General features: G+C 44.6%; 1 protein-coding gene across 2 annotated transcripts in view; it reads right to left on the reverse strand.

Moving 5' to 3' along the window:
• The window catches only part of plppr1 (phospholipid phosphatase related 1), a 56,372-nt gene extending 36,430 nt beyond the window's left edge, over window positions 1-19,942 (reverse strand). For both annotated transcript variants that reach the window (XM_008278058.1, XM_008278059.1), the window contains exons 1-2: window positions 19,797-19,942; window positions 1,334-1,443 (exon numbers count right to left, since the gene is read on the reverse strand). In XM_008278058.1, coding sequence (XP_008276280.1) covers window positions 1,334-1,393 — 60 coding nt within the window. In that variant the 5' untranslated portion in view covers window positions 1,394-1,443; window positions 19,797-19,942. The remainder of the gene's footprint in view (window positions 1-1,333; window positions 1,444-19,796) is intronic.
• Between the last annotated feature and the right edge of the window lie 1,615 nt (window positions 19,943-21,557).

The following is a 21,557-nucleotide window of genomic DNA, read 5'->3' on the forward strand; positions in this document are numbered from 1 at the left end:
GTAACCCCAACCACCTGCTCCTCAAAGAATCACAATTTAGATTCCCTACAAAATGCATCTGATGAGCAAAACCAGAATCATTAAAATCCAAACGACACCCAGCCCTACACACTGAAGGATATTATCTGTTATAAGGTTATCAGGCCTGAGGGAGGCATCGGGGCCTCATGGGGAAGCAGATGGAAACAAAATGGAGAGAGAGCGTCACAACAACTAGCTGGAGCACGATGCAGTGAGGAAGAAAAGACTAAATGAGTCTGGATGTGAAAATGTTTGGGAGGATGCCGTTAACACATCAGTTTTAATATCTGTGGCTAACGTTAGCCTCTAGGGCTAGGATGTGTAGCGTTGCCTGGCAACAGTGTCCCCTGCTCCCGGTGTGGTATTTGTGAGGATCTCACTCTTGATCTCCAGTTTGCAAGAAGTTTAGGAGGTTTAACTGGATCTGTGAGCCCCTTCAGATCAAGAACCCACCAGAGTTCTCCTACAACTGCGGATAAATTGATCCAAAAGCCCTGTAGTCTGAGCCCAGCGTGAGCCGCCATGAGAGGACCCATTGTTCTTCTAAGTTTATTTGTGCTCGAGTTATTACGAACGCTGCTCTGATTTGTAGTGCCTCTAACTGTGTTATTTTTGTTTCCACTGTGCCGCGTCTCCTGCTGTTTTTTACACTTCTCCTGTTCTTTATTCTTCTGTAAAGCACTCGGGGTTTGAAAGGTGCTAAATAAATTACATTCTGCTTACTGACTTATCTCAGAAGACACACCCAGCCTCAGCACCACACTATTACAGCAGGCAGGCGGACTAATTCACAGCGTACAATGGTCTCATTACGGACGGTTGTCAGAGAATATGAGTGCGACACGGAGGTCAGTCAAGAAGAAGGCGTGAGATTAAGGAGGAAGGAGCATCAGCGTAAACCCGTCTGAGGCTGGATGGTTCCTCTGAGGAGTGTGAGAGACAGTGAGAGGGTGAAACACAAAGACAGAAAGAGAATAATAATGCAAAGTGTCCTGAGACATCTCTCTGATTAAGGACTTCAGCTGACACGGTAATTAAATATGGAGGAGCTGCACGACTCACACACACACACACACACACACACACACACACACACACGTATTCAGCTCTCCACTCGCTGCAACACTTTACGCTCTGCTTAGCTGTGTATAATTTACAAGAAGAGGTCATTTGCTGATGGTTAAATTATCACTCAACACACACACGAAAACTCGACGTGTACGTTCCCCACACGAGCAGCCAAATTCATTCACACGTCACTTTGCACATCCTTCACACACACACTCACACACACACACACACTGTCTCTCACCTCGACGAAGATGAAACATGGGATGATGGAGTAGCTGCGCAGGGTGTTGTTGGACGCCATCTTGTCTCCTGTCGGGAGACTTGTGTTCTCAGGATTCACAGCAGCTCACTCTGCAAAGACAGAAACATCAGCCGTCATTAGCCGGCGGTGGCAGAGACCCGCCGGTACCGTTCCTACCTATTACGTTACATTAGATCCATTTTATCCGGAGTGCTCCATTAAATGGAGAGTTGATGACAACCAATCTTGACATTTGACCAATCGCCTGCAGCTAGAAAGCGTGTGATTATGACAAATTGCTGCATGTCAGAGACGTGATGACAGTTAATTGAAGTCTGTAATGTCTCCCCATAACTAAAATAGAATAAGTAGTCAAAGAGAAACAATGAGGAGGATTTTCCCTCCTGAAGCAGCAGCGCTTTGCCCAAATCATGTCGAAAGTCGTTTAATCTGCACACTGATCAGAAAAGAATGTCAGGAACAGTGCATTTGGAAGATAACCACCAGCTGATCCAATCATCCATCCATTGATTCTGAGTTGCTGATCCTGGTCCTAGTGGAGGATCCAGGGGGGACTGATGCCTGTTATGTGAGTCAATATTAGCATTTTTCAGCCAATCAGCAACGAAGAACAATAGTTGAAAACTTCTCTTATCTAATTATCCATCCATTATCTACACATCGCTTCATCCTCACCAAGGTCATGGGGGGCGGAGCCTATCCCAGCTGACTCAGGGTGAAGGCAGGTTCACCTGGACAGGTAACCAGTCTATCACAGGGTTACACTTAGAGACAGACAACCAAGCACACTCACATTCACACCTACGGACAATTTACAATCACCAATTAACCTCAGCATGTTTCTGGACTGTGGGAGGAAGCCGGAGAACCCGGAGAGAACCCACGCTGCACGGGGAGAACATGGAGACTCCACGCAGGAAGATCCCGGGTGTCCTCACCGGGACGCCAACCGGCGACCTTCTAGTCGAAACGGTTTATTTTTGGCTAATTTTTAAATGAGATGTAGAACAAAGTGCTGTTGATCAAACATCACAATTTTAAGCTTAGATTAGTAAACTGTCCCGACGTAGCTCCACCTCACACGACTCCTTCGATGACCATCTGAAAGTTGGCAGGACAGTCGGTGGATTTTGGGGTTCAGACGATCAAACATCTACAAACATCATTCATAAGAAAGTGTCTGAAGGCTCCTAACACCTCAGGTACCACTTCATCCAAAGAGCAGCTGCAGAACGTGCTTCCTGTTTGCTTTATCCTGATGTTGGTACAACGCTGGTTCCTCTGTGTGAGTTAAAACCTCTGTTGTTGTAGTTTTAACTGCACAAAGTCCGAGGCTGAGTACGTCCCCGAGAGACATTCACTAATGGGATCAGATTTGTTAATGCGAAAAACAAAACTGAGTCCCGATTCAAACACGTCGCCGCGTTGACGGAAACGATCCTCTGCACTGGAGCTGCTTCCGTTCTCCTTCTGTCATCTCGTTTTACTGCATTTCATTACGGCTTCTAATTGTCACAAACAGCAGCGCAGCAATTCCCCACAGAGAGCAGCCAGCTCATTAGCCAGTGTGGGAAACAAATATGTGGCGAATAAGAGAATGTAGAGAGAAAAATAGAAAAAAATAGAAAAAAAAGGCTGTGTTATTTGATTTCCTTCTTCTGAACCGGGTTGAAATGGCTCCTCACCAACTCGCTGAGGTGGCTGGCAGCGCCGGTGGGTGTAGATTAGGGAGGTTTAAGGAGGAAACCCAGAAGGATCGACTGTAGATTTATTGGTATTAATCAACAGAGCTCTGACCCCCTGCAGATGTTTAACGCTCATGAATGTGTTGCGAGGCCATAACCGCCCTTAAATCCCCATTAAAGAGCAACGTTCCTAATCTGAGCTTCTCTTTGCCGACTTCTGAATAACAAAAGGCAGCGAGCGTGGACGGAGACGAGGAGGCTTGTTGAAGGGCCAAGAAAGAACATTTATAAAAACACTTCCCTTCTGTTGTTATTTGATCTTCTTGCTGTTGAACCAGATGACGACTTGTTCCTGAACACGTTAAAACATTAAGACGTGATATTTACGCTCGGATGCAAACGGCCACCTTTGTCGCGTTTGACACAAAAGCGGTTCACAACCTCGAAGCCATTCACAAGCTAATAACCCGCCGCCGCTATCGGGAACAAAGCGGCGCAAAATTCAACACAAATCCAGAACAAAACAGTCGGGCCATTAACAGGGATCACAGCGGCAGCCAGAACATCACAGAGCTCAGAGCGGCAATCCGTTTAAACATGGATGATGTACTTAGAGCCACAATGTCCACGTACCCTTTTAGAAACGTGTAGGTGTGTCATTTTCCCTGCATGTCTGTGCATTTAATAAGTATGTCGAGGTTTTCCATCTCTGCTTGATTCTAAGACAAAAAAAAAGAAAAGAGCTGAACTCCAGAATGTGTCGTGTGTTTACCGTCGCTACATCATAAAACTAATAATGAGGAACGTTCGCCACGAAAAGATTAAACAATAAAATTACGGCGCGGCGGCTGTCGGGCGTCCTGCTGCTGCCATCATTACAACACACTCATTATGATGCAGTCGCTATCCAGCAGTTAAGAATTAGCGGTAAATCAATAAGTTGTCGTTTTGGGGGATACGACTGTTTGCTTTCGTTGCCAAGAGAAGCTATTAAATAGAAAACTGGAACCAAACACATGCAGGAGGAAACCCTGTCAGAGAGGAAAGAACCCAACGAGCAGCACCTACGAAGGTAAAAGAAGAACAGAAGTGAAGCTGTGGGACAAACATCCACCTCAGCAAGGAAACGATCCAAAGCATTAGTTTAAAAGGTCAACACTGAAGAAATGTTAATAATTAATAACATATTACTTATACACACTGTATTGTTCATATATTAATGATTCAATAGTCAATATCCTCCATGTGTTAAACAGCTCTATTAAATGCTATCAATCTTTAATAGAGGTTGATTGTTGTTGTTTTTTAAATTAGGGATAAAACCAATCCTGAAGTTTAATGATCAGACATTTGGAAGTGTTGTAAAACAGAAACTCCAAAACAAAACTTCACTGAAACGTCTAAATTTATGTGTTACACAAATTTAATTAAAAGAGAACTTCTCAACATTTATCCTTCGTTGTGATTGGCTGATACCATCAGGCTTGTGGCCCGTAACCAATCAGAACCCACTACGACCGGGACGTTGCTCAGGATCCCAGTGTGTTGACTACAGACAGACAGAGAGCCAAAGCATTTTTATGTTAATTTATTTCATCATGAATAGGTTAAAAAAAAACGTTAATAATTTTCTAAATCAGATCCGATAATCGTTCATGTCGACCAATAATCAGTTCAGTCATTTAGTTCAGACTGTAATTAGGAGCTGACTCATATTGTCTGCACATCCAAGATAAGTTCAAGTATTTGGCTCAAACATCTAATAGCAGGTTTCCTGACAGATACGTCAGAACGCAGTGTGATTGTGGAATCATTCATTAAAATCAGACGTGGGTTCAATATTCATGATGTGACGACGGAGCGTCACCACATGAGAGACGAGGCACGAGGAGGACGGCGTGGATTCATAAAAATCAGTTTAAACACTGACGAGCTTCAAACTGTGCAAGATGTGGCTTTTAAATGATGAGTTGGGTTTCTGTCAGTCAGATCACAGCATAGCATCACTCAGCAGACACTGATCAGTAATGAAGCATCAAAACCCAGAAAGTTTTCCTCCATCTGGTTGAGCTACATGTGACTGAACTGCTCTGATTATTCACCTCATGTTTCAGCCTTTGTCAGTAATTGTAACTGCACATTTCCTTGAGCATCTCTACAGGAGCCACTTCCCAGGACCTGCCATCTGAAGCTGAAGGTGGATGTTTGACCGTGTTTGACAGCCGACCAGTCTGGCTGAAAGCATTCCCACCATGAGCTGAACTGTTGTGTAGCTGCACCTCCCCCCTGTGTGCTATCTCACCGTCAGGAACCAACTCCCATAACATGACATTCAATATTGATGCCGAACCATTTGCTTACACGACCAAACCGGGAGCACCTTCACGTACAAACCTGCAACTAAAAGCTAAAAGTCAGAGCAGCCCGGTTCCTTCACATCAGAGTTCATTAAGCGCCTCGTCTCCCCGTCATTGTTCATGATTTAGGCGTGGCAGCAGACATCCGCATTAGAAAGACTATCAGCGCCGTTATTTGTGTTCGCGACATCCTAAACACACGCCGCAGCGTTCCATCTGCAACACGGGGCTTCGCTGATCCCAACTCTCATCCCAATTTGAAACCAAACACTTCAATCTCACCGAGTCATTAGAGGCAGGCAGACGGGGGACGATGGCAGGTCTAATCAGTCCCTAAGTGCCTGTCCCATCTCATTTAACGCCCAATCCAGGCTACTCAAGTCAACATTAGACGGCAACAATCTGACCGTCAGTCTGGCGGCTCTCGCGGCGCTCCACTTTACACAAAACAAATGACTCTGAGCGTCTCTTTATGAAACACCAACAGCTACAAATCAGCAGAGACCTGCCTTCCTGCAATGTGATGCTTAAACCTGTTTCCTCCGCCTGTGAGGAAGCAGAGCTGCTGCATCTCATATACCTGCAAAAGACTAAAAAAGAGAAGTGCTGTAATTTGCTGTTGTAGGAAGACGGGTGCAAAGCTTAACTCGGTGTCACCACAGAGCTGGAAGACACTCTGCCCCCCGTTCAAGGACATTTCAGGAGGGTGGATAACTGTCAGGTGAAGATAAAGTGAGGTTCTCCGGGTTATGGATGCTCTCCCGGTTCACAGAAAAAAAACAAGAAAAAAAAAACTGCAAGCATCCACCTGAGAAGACCTAAAAAAAAAAATAAAAAATCCATAAACAATCTAATGCTAGACATCCATCTGGGTGCACATTAGCGGTGTCATCAGCCTCCAGTGACTCAGTGACTGCTCACATTATGGCAGGTAGAGAAGCATCAGCTGCACAGACGGGGGAAATTGAATAGTCATACTTGTAATGTGGTTAAAAAGCCCCCAAAATTAAATGGCCGTGCTAATCACATTTACGGCGTCACACAATCCGATAGCCCCGCGATATAAACTGTTAAAAGTGTCTCTACAACCACCAACAGGAATTAAATTATTCATACTTGCTGCAGCTTACTCCACTGAACCGTGATTTTATCTCGCAAGCCGAATGGAAACACTTAATGTAGCCGGCCCAGGTTTTTTTTATTATTATTATTATTTCTGTGGTGAATTTGATTTGTGTTGGAGTTTTTATGTTGTGTACTGAGCAGCTCCCTATACGTTCAGCGGTAATGAGCAGCGGAGTTTATTTGTTTTTATAGCTTGGTGCATATTAAATGCGTAACTTGCTGTTTGGAACTTTACGGAACAAGAAAGCACTTTACAGCACGACTCGCCGGATCAGACGCAAAGCAATGCAATATTTTACCCATAAAAAATGTGCAGCACACAGCTGATGGTGCACAACACGGCCCGAGGCAAACGTAGTGTCTGGAAATGATGAGAACATATCCCTAACAGAACAAAAAAATAGAGTACAAAAGCACAATTAACTGCATTTTATGTCCAAAAAAAAAAGAGGATTCAGGATGTTTACGGTGCAAAATCAAAGCAGGTCATGGACAGGATTTTGTTTCAGTGCATGAGATTCTGACATGAAATGAGAAGTTACACATCTACCGTTGATCGTGGGAACATCGGGAAACTTTTTCTTGAAGTACTCGATGTTTTGGCCTCATTGTGCAGCAGACAGGAGACAGAATCAGATTAGAGCCTGACCGATTTATCAGCTGGAATCATATCACACAATTACATCATGCAAAAAAAAGATGCTTGGGGTAATTAAGAGAGGTTCAGTTCGTCTATCAGAGCAGCTAATCTTTGCAGCACATGCAGCAGAGTATAACAGACAGTGGTGCGGAGTCATGCTTTGTCTTCACAGTAAGCTGCTGGAAACAAACAATGACTCATCATTTTTCACTTCTCATATATCAATATCTAAAAAACACTCATATGCAGCAAAAACTTCACTCATTACATGCCCCAGAAAATCCACACCGGTCCAGCTCTAATTGCAATCACAGCCTTTACAACCCAGCAGACACTGTGCATGTATGTCAGCTGGTAACCACGGCAACATGTAGGTAAATATGTCGATGAGTGGGGTTATCCCTGATCGATAACATGAAGGTGTGCTGGCTCCGTGTCCCGCTGCATGTATATCAGCAGCTAATCGTTACAAAGCTGATCAAACACGAAGCTGCTATCGAACCTTCTGCGCTTCTACTGGACCTCATGAGATGAGACGTTCAGACGCCTCAGAACCGGTTCTTCCTCCACGGGTCTGTGACGCCAGAAAACAAATAGATGGGACGGGAGGCAGTAAAGTTCTGCATCACTTGTTGTTAGTCGACACAGTTTACCACCAAAGGCTCCATAAACCGGTGGCTGCCTGTGAAGCAGCAGAACTTGTGATCCACTTAAAGTTATTGTCCTTTTTATGCTCCGAGTGTCCCCGGACCTCGAATCTTTTGAGACGCGTCTATTTCGGGTGAAGACTTAAGAAGGTGTGCGGCCTGAGCGTTGGTGTTGTGCTGCTCCAGAGCGAGCAGATAAAAAGCTGTGACAGTCGGCGGTGAGGATGCTACTGGGGGCTCCGTGACAGATGATTCCAATCCGAAAATTTAGGGGGGCCGCACTCAATGTCAAAGAGTTTACACCACATTCATTTATTTCCCTCCTCAGCGGCGCAGCCTGGCGGCGCTGGGAAATCACAGCCCTGAACAATTGGATGTCGTCACAGTGAAGCCTTAACGTGATTTCTCTTCCATCTGTGCCCTCAGGACGCCGCAGCTTCCAAAGATGCTCCACAGATCAGAACCAGGGAGCATTTTTCTTCCATTTCCGAGCCCCGGTTAATTACAGGCACATGAAAGGTGATCAGATCGTCTTCCCAGAGGCGAGCTCATCAAACATGAAGCCTGCAGGCCTTGTCAGGATTCATCAGCATCTTCTGCGTTCAGCCACGCGGCTGTGATGGCTGCGTCTAGACGCCACTGAGGCGGCAGGAGCTGAAACATTGAACCCAGAAATATTACATCTGATTGACCATCTCCGGGTCTCCAGCTGACTTGTTCTGTCTCAGTGTGACGGCTGCCTGGAAGTGACTGAACTGTCACGATGACAGAGTTTCCAATCGAGCTGGTAGTAAGAAGCCCGGTCAAGGAAAGATGAAATATAGCGTCCTGTTATCACTGCCGGCGTGCTGTTGGTGCAGCCATGATGTGGCCTTTTCTCCTGTACTCCAACGGAGCCGCCTGAGTTATTGAACTCCTACAAATGCCAGAATTTTTAGGCTGCAGCAGCTTCTTCAGTACATCTCACATCACAGCTAAAGGCGACGGTTTAAACGATCTGGACTCCTGAACAGTCGGAACTTCTGCTCATCAGAAAACTAGAAAGGTTCAAGCAAACTTTATCTTTTTTTTTTCCATTCATAAGGGAAAATATTTGCTCATTTCAGGATGTAAAGTAAGAAGATTAACTGCTTTTCCTTATTCAAAATCACTGTAAATGAATAAAACTACTCAGTTCTAAGTGTCACCAACTAAAAACATCGTGTAGCATTAATTTGATCTTATTAAAAATAACTTTTCATTATATTATAAGCACAAAACCTGTGATCAATCTATTCTCGGTTCACTCAGGAGCACTAAGAACAGATTCTTATTCTCACATTCAGCAGCACAAAGCAACACCATCATTCATTTGTAGTCGTATTTCCAGCAAACAGCCTCGTCTCTCAAAAACCACGACCATGTCTGAAGTCAGTCCCTACTCATTACATAACGTCCTACGTCGCGTGTTCACCATGTTCTCGTGCAAACGTTATAGTTGTCAGAGCCTATACAGGGTCGAGCGTTTACCATTTATAGAGCACTCAGTATATCCCATAATGCACCGTGAAGCCGTGAGCAGCCGACGGTCACTAACCGGGTAAAACGGACCATCATGCATCACGTTGAGGGAGAACAGCAGAAGAACCAGATAGACAACCGACGACTATTCCCACAGTGGTATCACGTATTTTATAGTATTTCTACAGAATATATCTTCTATATATGTGTTGAAATGACAACAAGTCCATGAGTTAAAATAAAAAACTTAAATTAGTATTAATATATTTCATGGAGGGCTGCAGGTGTCTCAGTGGTTAGCACCGTGGCCTCACAGCTAGAAGGTCGCCGGTTCACGTCCCGGTGAGGACACCCGGGATCTTCCTGCGTGGAGTCTCCATGTTCTCCCCGTGCAGCGTGGGTTCTCTCCGGGTTCTCCAGCTTCCTCCCACAGTCCACAAACATGCTGAGGTTAATTGGTGATTGTAAATTGTCCGTAGGTGTGAATGTGAGTGTGCTTGGTTGTCTGTCTCTAAGTGTAGCCCTGTGATAGACTGGTTACCTGTCCAGGTGAACCTGCCTTCACCCTGACTCAGCTGGGATAGGCTCCGCCCCCCATGACCCTAGTGAGGATTAAGGTGTAGAGATGATGGATGAATGTTTAATGGAAGCAGAGCGACGTATGACAACACAAACGAAGAAAAACTTTTTGGAAGATGCACTTGGTATTAAGTGAATTCATTCAGTCAGTTCTCTACCATCGTCGACATTAATCTGACATTTTATTGAGCGACAGCAGTGATGTAATTAATTCCCTACATGGTTCCTAGACAGGGAGCAGGGAGGAGTGGATGATTTCAGACAAAGTCTTTGTTTCTATACAACTAAACTGCATCCTAAATCACTCAACATGTGACACATCATGAATATGTTTAGAATCGAAATGCAGCATCCTCACTATTTATCTTATTATTTCCTGTCAAGCAGCCAATCACAGGTTTGATGGGGCGGGACTTATCACCAGAACATGTTGTGATAGGGTTGTACTTTAACACACAAAACATGTTATTTTCCTAATTCTACTCAAGTCATTTTGGTGTCTAACTATTCTTTTAACAAGTAGTTATCACTGTCAAAGTGTCAACCACAGAGGGATCAACGTAACCACAAAGCTTTGAAATCCAACAGTGAGTGAAAGTGATGAATAAGACTGATCTCTCATGGGATGTTGCATCCATCCATCCATCCTTCCTCCCTCCCTTCCTTCCTTCCTGCCTCGTCCCTCCACAGACTTTCAAATTGGAAACCTTTTCTACTCCACCCCAGTCTCATCCTTCACACAGAAAATATGTTTATTTCAAAACTAAATTACATTTCTTTCAAATAAGATCACAGGTTGGCGGTATGGCGTTATTTTCTGGAGCGGAAATCAAAAGTCCAGTGTTTTGTATCTTTTCACTGTTTATGGTCTCGATCTGCTCCTGAGGGAAATATCTGGATCTTTACCTGCAAAAAAACCTCCAATCTGTTCACCAGCTAGCTGCTAACTGCTAACTGCGGCGTGTCTCAACAATATTAGAGGTTTGAAAGCGGCGAGAGTGAAATCAAAGCAGAAGAGGCTGAACGACGAGCTCAACGCTCTCCACTGAGGAGCTCCACATCTGGGGGACAGTTCCCTGTAGGTTCATCACCGCCACCACGGTGCACAAGCAACCTGAACGCTGTCACGATGCTTTCACACTTTGCTGCATGAAAACTGAGAAACATGGAAGTTCAGCACGACGGCGCCGGTCCAAACCTTCCCCCTTTTCTACATGCAAGTACAGAGAAATAATCCAGATATTTAGCTGATAGAAATACTTCTGCTGACAGGATGCGATTCATATTAATTAATATTTTATCTTGTACCACAAAACTTCTTCCTGGAGTCACTGAGGGTCTGTAGATCTGGTTCTTCCTCCTCATCTGCTGACTGCACAGCGGCGGCGGCGGCGGCGAGCAGACTCAGAGATGTCCCATGGCTAACGCTCTTGCCAACAGAGCATCTTTGTTGCTATAAATAGTCAGTTTTCAATCCTCCCTTTGCAGCTTCCTTAAAAAAAAGTGCTTCCTGGGAAATGTGCACACCACACAGAATGATATTTAGTCCTCTGTTGACAAATCTGTGCACAAAAAAGATCATCAGACCCAATGAAAGGGCTCATTATCTCCCATTACACCTCATCCTTCAGCATTAATGGAGGCTTTCAGAGGACCATCATCACAAAGTTTCTCTCACAAACACAGGCACGCACATAAAACTGTGTGTTAACATGAAATAACGTCCTCGTCTTTCCTATCTTACCCCCAGAGCTGAACATCAGACAGGACACTGACTCACAGGGGATGAGAGCGAAGGGGACGGGAGGCTGGGAAACAGGAAGAGACAGAAACGGCACGAGAAAGGGCGCACGGAGGATGAAAATAAAGCCCAGATCGCGTTTGAATACATGCTTCAACTTCTTTAGAAATCGTCTCCTTCTGCCGACAGATCTCGTCGCCTCCGTACATCACACCTACCATCTGCACATATGGCAGGTTATTTATAGGGTACAGTACATGGATTTATAACGACACGCTGCTTCTGGTGTCGTCTGAAGATGTTCAATCATTCGTTTCAAATATCACAGTTCCAACAAAATAAGAATCAATTACAAGGGCTGTTGGCTTTCGCAATTAAATTAAATTTAATAACTCAGTGAGCGTAGGAAATAATAAAAAATGAATAATTTAAGAACCAAAAAAAAACATTTGGACAACCAGAGCTACGTTTTAATTTTGCATTTGAGGCGTGAAGCTGCAGAGGACGTACGAATGTCAGAAACAGAAAGTTGGGTTTAAAGGAAGATCAGGAATGCCCTTTGGAAAAAAAATATACTTCTTAAGATGAAACAGCCCCCCTGTGAGTGGCTTTATAAAATATGAGGAGGAGAATCCAGGCATGAAGGAGCAGCAGCAGAGAGGAGCTAAAATAAAAGGAAGATATGAGGCTGGCTTCTTCAGATGCTGCTAACCGCTAACATCCGATCAACAGCCTGAAAAGTCTTCAAACACGCCTCTGCCTTCCCTTCCTCATATCCAGGGTTCTCCTCAGCTGCTGGCCTGAGCTTCACCCTCGCGTCTTCTCCTCCTGATTAAGCAAAGCGCTCTTTGTCTCATCTTAAATCATCCCCACAGCCTTGATCGCTTCTGCCTCGTATCTCTGACTGCTCGTTTCTCAACTGTAAAAACAACACAGTCAAATTTAATTATCTCCTACTTATTCGTCACACACACACACACAAAAAAAAAATCTCCCTGCAGCTAAACAGACAGTAAGATGACAGATTAATGAGGCCACAGCTTCTCCGCTCACTTCTGGTTTCCTCTCAATGCAATCGGCTGGTTTCTGCGTCCAAATCAGATTCTATTCAGAATTAACAGCACCGGTTAAAGCATGAATGGAAGCAGTAGGAGCTGGTTGCCTTACAGTGCAGCCCGACAAATGACATTAGCAAACAACTGCAAGTGCTTCAGGTGAATCTGCATATGCATGAATGTAAATTTATAAGTTGGGGGGAAAAAATGCATTTGGTTTCCCAGAGAGCTCCGAGGCTTCAGTGTGCGTTTTTGGCTCCATGTGTTGAATGCTCAATGACGCTCTGCGAGCTTTTTTTTTTCTCACGACGCCTTGTAACATCTCCAGATTTATATTTAGATCAAACGAGCTCTTGATCTCCGAGTGTTCAGCTGTTTTTCATAACTCCCAGAGAACCATCACGGCGCTGTCCCCTGACCCAGCTGGAGATAAAGAGATATTTCCCCCCTTTTCTGAGACTTCGCTTCTTTTTTTTTTTCATCTTCTCTGCATCGTATAATTCAAAAGCACAGACGAGCTGGAGCGGGAGGGAAAACTCTGGTCACGCATCATGTGAAGATATGCGGAAAGGTAGAGCTGATTAGTTTACGCCACCAGCGAGACACAACGCGTTAATCCGGCCTCCGAACTCCACTGATCCCAAATCTGATCGAGCATCTGTGGATAATTTTAATTACCCTTTTTTATAAATAAAGACCGGGGATTTAGTCATTTGAACCAATTCATTAGGCTACAAAGGCTGGTGTTTTAACATATCAATGAAAAACAACATGAATAAATTAATTGCACACATAAATAAGAAATAATTCAGCAGAATGGACGGAGCTCACAAACGTCACACCAGAAAAAACAAAACAGGAGGCTGTTTATTTGCACTCAAGCAGCAGTCCCCAAAAGGAAACTTTGACTTCAGACACTTCTTCTGAACCAAACGTTTCCTCCATTTCCTCCCAGAAATGGGCTGCATTTCCAGGTCAAACTGGCCAATCAGGACACATCTATTATCCAATTATATTAGAGAACCCACCTACTCATCGAGCCAATCAAAGAGCTGCTCTGGAGGCACGCTTCCTCTCTAAGCTCCAGAACAAGATGGCCTCTGCATGTAGGAAACTCTTGACAGGTGATGGCTTCTTTAGACTTCATATCTTAGTTAGACGTAACTTCATGGTGTTTAATTCTTTGTGTGGAATTGTGCCATTAAACAAACAGGAAATGGTGCCATTTGCGTCCAGCTTTCTAAACAAAAGGAGAGCGCTTCCTAACACCAGTTTTGCAGAGAAGGCAGCAGGACCAGGCTGCTGCACTGTGCTGAAGTTAATGTTCCTATTGGAAGACTTGGACTTGGTATTAATGTGCTTTTGACTCCCCAGGTACCACAATGTCAAGTCCAGCAGCCCCCAGACCAGAGTCATGGGTGTTTAGACCAGGAAGCTCATCTCACAAGTGCAGCCATCATCAGCCTCCTCCCATGAAGCTCTGCTGCAGTGGACAGATCTGACAAGATGCCCAGCAGCCGGCAGCCCTCAGGAGATCTGCTCAGAAGCCCTGGTGAGTGTGTTTTCATGGCATATGGCGGCTGTTGAGCAGCCAGGGAGGGATTTGTTCATGCATCCAAACTGCGTGTTTAGTGACGTGTTTTCATGGCATCTAAAGCATTTACATGAGACTACTGAACATTACATCAGAACATTTCCTCTTGTGTCTGTTGCTGGTAAACATCACCATCATTTCATCAAGCTTCTGCTGAAAACTTCACAAAACTGTCAGGAAAAGACCAAAAACAAAGTTCAGACTAATTGTAGCACCAAAGAACATTTGTTCATTCAGTTATTATTATTGATCCCTTTTTCTTTTTGCCTTATTTCGTGCTTTGGGGCAGAAAATCGGACCATGCAGGAACAGGATAATGACAGATAAAAGGTAGAGTTAATCTTGCAAAGCCACCATTCAGTCGTTGTTTCTCAGCATGTTGGACTCTGACAGTCTAGAATAATGTCTGAACTGTTTACAGCGAGGACTTGAGCTCAATATTAAACCTCAGTAGTTTGTGATTCAGATGTTTCATTAGAGGAAAGTCACAAAAAATGGAATTAAGGTTCAAACAGAGCTAGAACTAACCCTTCAAACAGACATGTCAGAATCTTGTTAACAAAGTTTTCTTCAAATATTTACTCAACTCAGTCATAATTTTTCTTATTTTAAGTATATTTTGCTCAAGAAAAGTTCACCTTCATCTTCAACATTTAACATTCAGCAGGAGAACTTTGACTCCATCGTCCCGTCTCTCCCGTCACATCACTCTCATGTAAACTTTTCAGTCAGATCCACGTCTCGCCGTACACGAACCACTCGTGTGCGTCGGACCCGTGACCGCCGGCGGGAACCGTTGCTGCAGCATATTTGTTTCCTCTTCAAACACAAGTTGACACTTTGGGTAATTACGGGCTTCTGGATGTCACAGCGCGTAACGATCGTCCCACTGCCCTCCAAAAATAAGTCCGTTCTGCTGCAGCTCCAGAACATCCGGTTGGCTCAGCTTGGTGAGAGCGTGACACCGCTAATGCTGAGGTCGCCGTGTCAGCCCTGTTCGGGACGGCCATTGTTTTTCCCACACTCTCTGAGCAACGTCTCCTTGACATCAATTAGGCTGCTTTTTTTTTTTTCTTGCCCTCTATTCCTGCTGCACTCATCCTCCTTTTTACAAGCATCAGGCTCGTTGCTGTGCTCATGGGTGTGATCTGTCTGGACGGAGCACAGAGCTGGAAGATGCTCTTACAGTGATCATGCAGCAGATACGGTGTTTTATCATGTTGTAGAAATGCTGCAGAGTTCCTCATCACAAGCATTTTAAAGTGTAAAAAGCTGCATTACATCTCATTTATATTTATATGAACAATTCTGCAGATTCAGTGTCTGTTCATGAGTGACTTCCACAGGGTGAAGGAGGGCTAATAGGATTTATCATAGGACCCCAATACAGCTACAAGCAGCCCTGTTTCTAGCACAGACCCTGTTTTATTCTGCAGTGCAGACCAGCTGTGAGGTCTGTCAGGCTGCCTCAGAGGAATAAGAAGGTGTGTTCAGTCAGAAAGCAGCTCCTATTCTTCCCACGTTAATGGCTCAGATTTCACCGCTTTATCAGGAGAGCAAACAAAGCATCAGGCCGGGACACGACCAGAGCATCTCCAACTAAACGAGACCCTCAGACTCATCCAAGCAGCTCACAAGCAGGCGTCTCTGTCTGAGCACAGGACTCAAGCTAAACTCGTTAAGGTTTTCCCTTCATGTATGAACAATTAGTCAAAGCAACGGCATCCTGGGACGGTGTTTGAGTTTATTTCAACTTATAGAGGCGAACACAGGAATAGCTCCTAACTTGAGCTGGGTGCTGCTAATGACAATAACAAGCTACTGTTGTGTTCAAGAAGAACGCTCTGCATGCATGTGTTTGATAAGATGAGACAAGATAAGATAAACCGTGATTAGTCCCACAGCGGGGAGAGTCGGTACAACAGCAAAGTGAATGGTGCAAACATTTAAGTCTGACGAGTTCTGACTGTCCAAGTTCCTCTAGATGGAAATAACAGGACTGCACAGATTCTGTCATGCGTATAAATACTGATAGAGACGTATTAATACTGCACAGATTATTGTCTATATTGCACAGATTTGTCCATAAGTGGAGAAATAAAGACACACAGTGTGCTGCAGTATTATTAAGACAACAGTTGATTCTAAAAAACTTTTAGGAGATCAAACTCGGCATTGAGAGTCGAGGCTATTCAGTGTTACTGGTGCCAACTCAAATATCTGGTATGTGACTTCTCCAGTTAAAATCTAAAGCACAAAAATCTACAAAACAAAAAAAAGAAAGACAAAAACCTCGACTGCTCCAGAGATATTATTCTGCAAATTCTTCATTAGCTCCCATTCTCACCAAACAAACCTTTCTGATGTGCTGAACCAACAACACACCAGTTTCCCTTCAAACAGATGAATTCAGCATCCTTGTAAATACGCGTTTAGCCACGTTATCGGCCGTGCTATTGCCCGCTTTGTAGCACAACCAGGGAAGAAAAATATTCATGAGGTTTTCCCGGCGTTATTCTTCTTCGTCTCTGACACCTTATCACCTGTATGTATCAGCATGCTTGGAAAAAACAGGGGGGAAGGGCCACTAAATCTCCAGAGACAGGCCTTATCTCACTCCAGGGCCAATCATTCCCCAGAGACATCGCAGAGACAGATCTATTGCCCAATCAGGACACCCCCACTGCACTAATAACGCCGCCCCCCACATGTCCTGGTAATCAAATACCGGCTAGCAATGGGCCATGGGATGGGGTGTGTGTGTGTGTGCGAGGCTGCCTGTGTGCATATAGAGTGTACGTGTGTGTGATTGCGTGTAATCGATACCGAGTCTCTGGCGTGGGAGTCGAGGAAGCGCCGGATATCAGACATGGGTTCAGAGGTCATCGCTTTCTGCAGCTTCACTACAACATGTCCGTCTGCTGAGGGTTTTTCTTTCTCTTAATTTATCCACTTTCTGCTCTGGTGTTTCCCCGTAATTATTCTTTGCTTTAGCACCACCTTGCCGTCCTACGCGCTGTGTTATGAGCATCATCACAGCTTTGTGCATCCACAGCTGCACAGAATAACAGAACCGGTTCATTCTAAATAGTCCGAATTTACAATGAAAGCAAGAAGAGAGGGAGAAGATGCCAGCCTTCCAGAAGCACTCACGTGACGCTGGTCAGGTGGCGTGGTGAATTTCACATGTGTGTTTTGATTTATTATTAGCTATGTGAGGAAGAAAGCGTGCGCTGGAGCTGAAATTCACTTTGACAATTCTCAGGGGATGCTCTAATCTGCTGCAGCCAACCCTCTCGCCGTCCTTCACCTGGAGATTTCCGTTGATAAGACAGGCAGAAATGTACATTTTGCCGAGTGGAGCTTTAATATAGAATCCACAGAGGGCTGCAGCGCTGCCCCGCGATGCATAATGTGACAGAGACTGTGACAAGTCTAATCATTTCTGCGTCTGTGCAGAGGTCTGCTGTAGTCCGAGTGACGTAAAATCCAGAGTCTGCCAGAGTTTGCGTGGACGTCCGCAGAGAGGTCAACCAAAATTTCTACCGAGCATTTCTACAGTGGATCCTCCAAGCAGACCAGAAAGTAGCATAACAACAGCAACTGTGCCTCCGTGGTGTCTGCAGCCGTCTGTGTGCATCCACAAGGCAGCAGAATCAATGCTCAGATCATGCAGAGGGCAAAATAGTTCACTGTGCAAAGAAGAATCACGATTATTTTATCTGTTTCCAAACCAAAATGAAGCAATCGAACCCCAATGATGATAAAAACTGGAGCTAGCTCGTGTTAAAGATGCTCCAGAAAGTCTCGTTAGCCCTTGTTAAACTAAAATAAAACTAAAACAACTAAAGCCGACGCGTTTTTGTCTAAACAAAGGCGGCTGTGACGTATTAATCATAGAAGCAGGTCATGGTGACCACATCTGTGATGAAGGAATTAACGGCGATGACACTAACGATCGTAATAAATGTGTTTCTGATGCTAAAAAGCCAGACCTGAGATCAGAATACATTTGGCTGCTGCTGCTGATGTCACGGGCCAACATCACTCCGCTGCATCACTGCCAGAGACAAATGATGTCACGGTGACCTCAGCCTGCTGTGCTTGTTAAAAAAAGAAGAAGACACCTTTACCTGCACACACACTAAATAAGGACTTTAGCTACAGGAAGCAGTGAGATCTTTCAGGAGGTGTTTTTCTGTGCACACTGTACAAAGCAGCTACATCCAGAATTGCATATGAATGCAAAAAAAATGGCCCGATGGGTGTTTGCCAAGAGCTGTCTTGCATTCGGCGGATCCTGCTGACAGCCAAAGGAAGGCTCACCTGATGCCCAGCCACCTGCCATCTGTCTGCTGAATAAAACCATTTGCCTGCGATATGACAGGGACAAGCAGGAGTACACCTGTACAATGTGAACACCCACAGCAACACCCTGAACGCTTCCTGGTACAAATAACTGGTAGCAGTGTGCTGGGAGGGGGGGTACAGTGCTGCTCAACCAGGGAGGATGCAGACGCTCCACCAGCCGTCCGCCTGCTTCAGTTCATGTGCACGGGATTCAACGTGAGCAGCACTTTTTTTTTGGACACTACATAGCAACAGCATCCAACCTGCTACACTGAGGCACTGCAGGGCTGGAAAATTAGCAAATAATCACATTTTGCTGTCAGTCGTGCAAGATTTTGGTCCCATTACTTTACATGGAAACTGCAGCTCATAGTAAAACACAATCATTTACAATAAAACAGCTGCTTGATGAGAGGATGGAATCAGGGAGTTATCATCACATGTAAAGGGTTAAATAATAAAAAAAAGAGCCCTGCCTGAATATCAGACATGTTTGAGCTTCATATGGACCAGATTCAGGTCTGACTGGAGCTCAGGCCAAAGGCTGCACACATGCTCGGCTTCCATCAGGAGGCTGATGCACGGAATCCATCTCAAGGTTACCCCTCCGCCGCTCATCAGGGCTCCTAATAAACACGGGATTTCACTCATTTGGCGATCTGAAAGGCATCAACTGCGCCCTGCGTGCCTCGAGAGGAGGAGGAGGGGGAGCTGTGGAAATGGCCAGCCAGCCTGTGTGATGTTGGGGGGCGGGGAGGTGGGCCAAATATTTTTTAAGCTGGACTGGAAACACGTTTTTTGTTTTTCTGCTCGGCAACCCAGCGACACATAAACACGAATCCTAGTTTGAGGCACCGCACAGCTTTAGTAAAAACCCGACGTGTAGGTGCGTAAAAGCAGAACCGCGCCACAGGGAGGTCACTGTTGCTGCTGGAGACAGGTGTCTAAACACCCACATCGACTCTCTGCCAACATTAAATGTGGCGTTTTCCACACAATCCGCAGAAACAAAGCTCGGTTCGGCGGTACCAAACAGGACTCCGGCGCCGCGACTTGATTCCGGTCCCAACTTGCCTCAGCAACAGACAATAGCTTCACAGTTCCTCTGATTTCCTCCACAAAGGATCGCCAGCAAACACACACACACACACACATACACACACACTTACCGCGATGGGATGAAGCAATAATCCAGAGAAAAGGCGACTCCATGTACGAAGAATGAGGAGGAGAGGGAGAAGAAAGGAGCCGGAGAGCTGCACCCCCACTACTACTCGTACTACTACTCCATGGGCTCAGCGCAACGCAGCGCGCTGGTTTGTGATGTGGATCACGCAGCGTGTGAGCCCATGAGGATGGATGCTGTGCCGCCTTGTCGGGGGGCGGGGGCAAGACGCGTACTCGACTCCAATGGAGCGTGTTTAATTCTATGTAGGGACCTTGTGTTAGGAGCGAGCAGGGCTGTCTGGGCTGCACATCCTCAGACAGACTGCCCCGCACACCTCCAGCGTCATTAGAAACACTCCGGGGTTTTTAGTTTCTGTTCCTGAAAGGCTGCATGTGTGTCTGTTCAGTGTTTGACAGGTGGATGTTTGTGGCTCCTGATTGGTTTGTGATGATCAATACTGACAGGTTTACCACTGTTAGCACTAATAATAAGTCTAATAATATGATTTTTGCCTTATTATTATATAAAAACCCATCTGATCTTGTATATTTATTCATACTGATGTATGTATTTATCCAAACTTTAGTTCTAAATCAGTCCAGTAAAAAAGTGCAGGATCTCAGCTTTAATATTTATCTATAAGATAAACTTTATTGATCATGCACAGGGAAAATTAACATGTCACAGCAGCTGGATACAGATAAGATGTGAAAGAAGCAGGACAGAAATAACAAAAATACAAAAAATAAACAAAGATGTAATAATAAATGTCTCATAGAAACAATAAACCAGACTATGAATCTACAGAGATACTACACACAGGTAAAGGTGTATTTTATATAATTTTTGTGGGGATTTAATCTTTAATTTTCAAATTACCAGTAAATTCTCACCATAAACATTTAATCTTAATCTTAACTCATAGCATCCAGTTTATTTTTCTCCAGAGCAGCACTTTGGTGCAGCAGCTGTGGCTTTAAATGTATAATAAATAAATAACAGTGTTTTCTGTCTTTTATTTGACTACGACCAGCATTAATGCATTAAACAGTACGGTGAACCTCATATTCAAACAAATACAACATGTTGAATGGAAAATCTGAATTCAGATTTTTCTTATTTGTTAGAAATGTTTGTCATCAGGTTCTATTAAATAAATAGGCAGAGATGTAGAGATCTGACGATAATAAAAGTTCTACACATGAGGTCCACAGATACAGTCATTTTAAATTGTCTGGGGAAAAAATGAAGCCAATGAAAAAGTAATCTGACTTACCAAATGGTAACTGCAGGTATAAGCTGCCACTGGCTGCACATTTCAATCAGCTTTCTCCTCCTCTTCCTCTGTCTGTGTGTTACTGCTTTTCTTGTCCCTTCACTAAAATACAACCACTTCCAGGCCAGTAACCTCCACCGAGCAGATCTGAATCATGCAGCGAGTTTCTTCAGTGAATTAGTCACACAGTCGGGGACACCACTGCTGCATCCTTGGCTTGGCTCCGCCCAAAACAGCTGTGATTGGTTTAAAGAGATACAAACAAGCCAGAATGATGATAAGGTGCAGCTAAGTTATTCTGGTCTGACCATGCCTGACTGCCAAAAGCTGTAGTTCCTCAAATGGCCACTTGAGGCTGACTCTAAAGGTGAGTCAGTCCTCTGTAGACCTTCATGTTAATGTGTCGACTTTACAGCAGAAATAAACACCTTCAAGGTAGAAAAACACGCTTTTGGTCTCTGTAGCTAATTTCCTCATTCATGACAA

Source organism: Stegastes partitus, unplaced genomic scaffold (assembly GCF_000690725.1).
Source record: "Stegastes partitus isolate 25-593 unplaced genomic scaffold, Stegastes_partitus-1.0.2 Scaffold114, whole genome shotgun sequence".
Classification (NCBI taxonomy): domain Eukaryota; kingdom Metazoa; phylum Chordata; class Actinopteri; family Pomacentridae; genus Stegastes; species Stegastes partitus.